At 44.4% G+C, this 6,152-nt stretch overlaps 1 protein-coding gene across 2 annotated transcripts in view; it reads left to right on the plus strand.

The window, feature by feature from the left end:
* Positions 1–633: 633 nt before the first annotated feature.
* LOC102672517 (adult-specific cuticular protein ACP-22-like) overlaps positions 634–6,152 on the plus strand; it is a 13,052-nt gene continuing 7,533 nt past the window's right edge. The window contains exons 1-3 of one of the 2 annotated variants that reach the window (XM_031508799.1): positions 634–730; positions 2,274–2,616; positions 3,286–3,532. In XM_031508799.1, coding sequence (XP_031364659.1) covers positions 665–730; positions 2,274–2,616; positions 3,286–3,530 — 654 coding nt within the window. In that variant the 5' untranslated portion in view covers positions 634–664 and the 3' untranslated portion in view covers positions 3,531–3,532. Of the gene's footprint in view, positions 731–2,273; positions 2,617–3,285; positions 3,727–6,152 lie in introns of those variants that run through there. The other variant, XM_006607627.2, reaches the window with a different exon arrangement.

A 6,152-nucleotide genomic window follows, 5' to 3' on the forward strand; every position in this document is an offset into this window, starting at 1 on the left:
CATTGGAATCGAGCGAGGTTGAATTCAAGAGGATACAGGCGAAACTTGAGTCCCTTCTTTGCGCTACAAGAATAGAAAAAAATGGGAAAAACCGATGGTGTAACATTTCAATGCGTACGAGTCATCGAATTTTACGTTCGTAGAAACGGGGTCGACACGCGATAAATGCTACGGGGTTCACTGAACTGTCGACACGGATAATGTTGCGTTTCAATATTTATCTCTTAATGGATCTTGGTCACTTCGTCAATTTTTAATTAGAGACGAATTTAATCGCCTTTGAAAAATGACGATAATTATTCACGTTACAAATTTCACAAATTTCAATAATTATATTGCCATCTTGTAGTTCAAAAAAAGTCTTTCGAAAGGTAGCTTCGAACTCTGCTCTAATTCAGACAGGAAAGAAACAATGTCAATACGAGTGAAATCATGAGAAGTTGGCAACGACAATCGGTTCCGTTGTAGCGATTCCGAACGTGAAAGGTCGTTGCATCGGAGGTGAAGAGGAGAAAAGAAGAGAGGGGAGGAGAGGAGAGAAAAGCAGGGTCCAAGCGAAATTCACCAACTTGCACGCACGCGATGGCCAACTGGAAGATTCACGTGTGTTTACGAGCGGCGTGTTTACAGAGTACGTCGCGACGGTATAAAAGGCTAGGGACACATGCTGGAAAGTTGCAGTTCTCACTTGGCCGGCTTAAATACCGTGATGGGAAACACGAGGATCAAGGTAGAGTATCGAGGAAGAGATATTATTGGGAGAAACAAATTTAAGAGAATCGCGAGTCGGAGGAAGGGGAAGAGAAAGGGGGGCGGGAAGAGATGAGGAGAGAAGAAGAGAGGAGCGAGAGAAAGTGGTTGTCGGAACTATCGCGAATTTTTTTTCGAAAGTGTGCTTCGCAAGGAAAAATTGGAGAAAACTGTACGAGAGATGGAAGTCAGCTTCTCTGCAATATCGATATAATTCTTAATAATTTATAAGAATATCCAAACGAATGAGCACGTTAAAAGAAGCGCCATACAATAAAGTGGAGTTCGAGATCGATAATCGCAAATTGCTGTTCAATTAAATAAATTGGTATAATTATTCTTTTTTTACAAGAACATAGAGAAATATAAATTTTAGTGGATCAAATTGGCCCAATTAGTCTCGTTTAATTCCGATCGATTTATCCCTTTAGGCAAGAATAATGCACCAATTTGATAAAAGGAATTAATCATAGACGTGCACACGGATGTTACACGGAACCGTTTCCTTAATGGGATAGAAAAAAAAAATCGTCGTAGCATTTCCACCGATCGAATAAATAACTACGAGGGAATCAAAGATAGCGGAGAACACGGTGCAACGATTTTGGAGGAACGTATAACGACGTTCGCGTCGCGTATGGAAACACACCGGAGTGCTTGTTATTCTGGACTTGTGTCGCGTAATTAAAACCAACTGCCATTCTTTTTTAACGTGATTTCTCCGGCTCGTGTTTGACACGTTTCAACAGTTGTTACATCGTTACAAATGAGACGGTAATTGAAACCTGCGAATTACCACGGTTAAATCATGGGCAAAAATTACACGAGATTCGCGCGAGAGACCCATTTGCATTCCCCCTCTTTCATTTTTTTTTATCTACATTTGTACGGTACTTTGGCTCGATATATTTTATACGGCGAAGCCGTATTCAATAATTGCGTTTGCCACGGTAAACGGGCAAACAAAGCGAAACGCGTACAAAAGAAACGATGAGAATCGAATTTCAATCCATGATGAAACGCGAAACTTTTATTGCCTTGTATAATCGACCGGCTAGAGTCTGTTTTCGATACGATGGTAAACGCTTGTGTACCACCCCTGCGACAATCGAAAATGGAACATCTCAGATCGATGTTGTTTTCGTCCCTCCTATCCATCTCAGATTCGATTTATCGAATATAAGTGCACTTACGTATTCCTCTCATCATTATGCAACACGCCTTGTCACGATTTCACATATCGTTGATTATACATATCCATGTTTAATTTAATTTTTTCGACAACTTAGAAACGCGCATTTACGCGTGTTAATAAATTATCTCCTTCCAAAAAATAGTAGAATCATCAGAGAAATCACGGGGATCGTTGGAAACTCGATCCATTTTAAACGTCGCCTTTTTCCACCGGTCGATCGCCACCGGTAAATCTTTGGACGATTGATCTTCCAGATCTGGGCGGAGAAAAACGTCAGGTTACGAGGTAGTTTGAAAGGTGACTTTTTTTTTTTGCGTACGTGAAACAGGTCGGTATCGCCTTGACCATCGCGCTGGCTCTCGGCCATCGATCACGGGGCGGCGTGATATCCCTGGACGGAGAGGATTTCCACGAACAACAGGATCCTGAGCAACATGATTCACTGGCAACCTCGTATCTCCAGTTTCACGGGCCTGTCGAGGGGCCCGTGTACGAGGTGAAAGTGCCGTTTTCGGTGAATCACGGGGACAACTCGAACGATTTGCACGAACAACAGGGGGAGCAACACGGCTACTCGTTCGACTACGTTGCGCGTCCCAGATACGAGTTCTCGTACGGCGTGGAGGATCATCAGACGGGCGATTTTCACGGGCAGAAGGAGAGGCGAGACGGTGAGCCGAGATTAAACTTCTCTCTCTCTCTCTCTTTCTCTTTCTCTAGTTTTTTCCATCCTCCATTTAGAAACGTCCTCCATTTGCGATGTAAGGACGTTTCAGCTTCTCCTTTGAGAGCGCGTTTCGTCTCGAATTTTGTCTCTGGTACGATGGAACCACCGTGGCCGGGAAACGGAGGCAACTCGACCGCAAAGTGTAATTCACGTGGTCGCGTATCGCGAATGCGTGGCCGAGGGATAAGCACGGCGATAAATAATTAAGGATCGTGATCTTTGATCCACCATTCGCGCGAGTTATATATTCATCGATTGCTCGACGCCGAAACGGGACTTGCCTCGAGAGTCTTAATGAAATTTTATTCGAATTGGAGCGATTATAAATATTGATCGTTACATAAATTCACGTGGTTCAACTGGTTTGTAAAGTCGAACAAGCGGTGTCCTCAAATATCTAGAGGATAACTCGGTTATTCCATTACTCGAAATTAAAACTTCACACGCGAGATCTTCAATGATCCATCAGGATAATCCATTGGATTATCTTTCATTAAAATTGAGTAAGATAAGAAGCGCGGGATCTTCGTCTTCGTCATTCGATTACGACTACAATGGATACAAATTGAAGAAAGGATCTCACCGTTTCTCTCCATTCTCTTTTCTCGCGCAGGAAGCAACGTGTCCGGCCAATACAGCGTGAAGGAACCGAACGGTAGCGTTCGGGTGGTCAGTTATCGGGCGGACAAGGATGGATTTCACGCCGTGGTGCACACTTCCGGGAAAAACGAGCACACGGCCGGCATCTCCGGCCCCGGCCAAGGCCAGCCGAGAGTTCACGATCACCAAGACGCGGCGCAACAGGAACAACACGTCCAAGATTACGTCTCCCCTTACTCGGCCGAGGACGGATATTGATCGTTCGCCGATCGATCGATCGGCCATCGTTTCCTTACCTGGTTATAAACACCTTATCGTTTCCCCGCTTTCTCTCCTCTCCATACCAAAGGCTTCCGTTATCGCTTATACCGCCACAGGAAATTGCGGTCAAGAACGTTTTTATACTGTAAATATAGAATACGCTTTTTCAATAAACTGCAACGAACGAGGCAAATATTTTGATACACACTTTTCTTCCTCTGCGTTTTAATACCTCTAGCTATTTTCTTACTACGTATATCCTCGTGTATCTTATCTCGTAAGATGATTTCTCACTCGAGCATCCCTATTCTCTTTCTTTACTAGTTACTTTCCATTACTTCTCGTCAAATCGATTGGAAAATCAACGCGTTAGGAACGCGTTTCGTTATCTTTCGTTCGAAGTCGAAACGACAAAAATTGGCGGATGATTCATTTGTTTGTAAACAGACAGGAAAATTCTGGCGCGAAATCTTTTCGGTATTTCGTAAGCGTAAAGCGAAGTACAGCGTTGGAGATAAAGCGCCGCGTCATAATTACTCGCGATCGAAGCGGGGGGGAGGAGAGAGGAGGTTGGACACGAAAGGAGGTCGATCGTCAATGAAGCGAGGCTTGGCTACACCCCGGGCACAGTCATACGCGGCACGTCGTTAAAGCGCGTCTCGTCTGATCAATTTGATACCAACGGAACGTCGTTATCACGAGTGGATAAAGACAAAAGGAGAAAAGGAGAGAAATGGGGCGGGGAAGGGGAAAAGGGGAACGGAGCGAATAACAGCGGGGAAGATAAAAGGAAGGCTCGCCCGCGCGCTAACAATGCCTCGAATGCATGCCTCGATAGAAGAAGAGGAAAGTGGAAACAAAAAGAACAACGAGCAGGCCGGCGAGCAGATAAGGACCGGTATAAGAGGGGCCCCCCCGTTGTGCCAACCCTTCCCCTAGCGAGCACGTTACGTCGTTAAATCGCTAACGATCGAATTGACTCGAGGCCTTCGGGATGAAATACTCGAGATCGAAACACGTCGCGTAAAGCACACGCGTGTTACACGTGTAGAATCTCGTTGTATCTCGGTGAGATGTGTTTGGAGGATCCGTTCGAGAGGACGAAACGAAATATATTGAGAAGGAAGAGCTGTTTTATTAAAGGGATACGTGCTGGTTCTTGAAGAGATATGTGTTTATTCCACGGAAGTCTACCGCGATTTGAATAGAAAGCGTTCGGGAGTGTGGATATGAACGTGTTTGAGTTTGAGAGATTCGTTGGAGAAATTTGGAAAAATTTGGAGAAAAGTCCATTCCCAGTATTTTACAGTAATCAATAAAGACGTGATCGAAGCTAATAAATTATGCCAAGATGAAGAAGATCAGATTACGAAAAGAAGAAATATCGAATATATAGAATTATTGCGTGACGATTGCTGCTGAAGTTAAAGTATCACTGCTCGAGAAACGTTGTAATCACGTTAATAAGCGAAACTCGAATGTCAATATTTTTGTGTTTGTTTTCGCTTCTACGCCTTACAGAAGATATATATACAGCGAATATAGTGTACGATACGTCGCGTATAATTGTACGCGCATCGTTAAAGTCGCGTTAACTGCTGTGTACGTACATCAAGATCCGATAATATTCCGGAAAACGTTGTAATTTCCCTAGGAGCTAGGCAGGCTACTAATTACCCGCGATATCGCAGCGCAATTACTCGATGATTCGGTGCGAGGGTGATCAAACGTCGTATCACGATTTCATCTCGAGAGCAAAACACCAGCTTTCCCTTGCCTTCGTGTTAACAACGCTCGCGTGTTTCCCGAACGCGATGGCGGTTAATGAAGTGTCGATGAAGGGGGAAGGCGATCCCGCGTGTCTCGGCCGAAACAAAACGTGTCGATTCGTCGTGTCGAGCCCCGTCATCGTTAAACGATCATTTTTGTCCTGGAGAGTCGAGGAAATTTCAGCATTGAAGTGCGCATCGTTCGAACAAAGGGTACATCGGATATCTCGGTTGATTAACGTTCCATCCAATCAACAGCCGATTTCAAAATAAAAATTTCGAGAAAAGTTTCGCGTTTACTTCTTACTCCGATTATACGATGCTCAACGCGGATAATCAAAGAGAGACTCGCTTGAAATTTTACAACAATCCGTTTTTCGAATATTTCTTCAACATCCAATTGTAATTCGATTCACATTGGATCGGTATCGATATCGAATCGTTTATACATCGATTAATTATAGAAATCGACACGTGTCGGAATCGTTGCACAAACTTCACTATTCCGTGTCATTGTTCGGGACAAAATTGGCGAGCGGGCAGATCGATAATCGAGCGCGTCAGTCGTATATTTGTATAGAGCCTCGATTAACGCTGGGCCTAGTTTTCTCTCGCGTGGATCGAGGAAACGCGACCGGCAAAGTGTCTCATCAAAATTTACATTCAACGAGAGAGATCGCGTCGTAAGGGCGACAATGGCGAATTCATCGTGGATGCAGCTCTAACCGAGTCGATATCGTTGCGCGCAAATATTCGTCGAAATGCGAAATATCGGTCGTTGTTTCGGTGCAGAGAGAGAGAGAGAGAGAGAGAGAGAGAGAGAGAGAGAGAGAGAGAGAGAGAGAGAGAG

Source organism: Apis dorsata, unplaced genomic scaffold (assembly GCF_000469605.1).
Source record: "Apis dorsata unplaced genomic scaffold, Apis dorsata 1.3 scaffold_8, whole genome shotgun sequence".
NCBI classification, from domain to species: domain Eukaryota; kingdom Metazoa; phylum Arthropoda; class Insecta; order Hymenoptera; family Apidae; genus Apis; species Apis dorsata.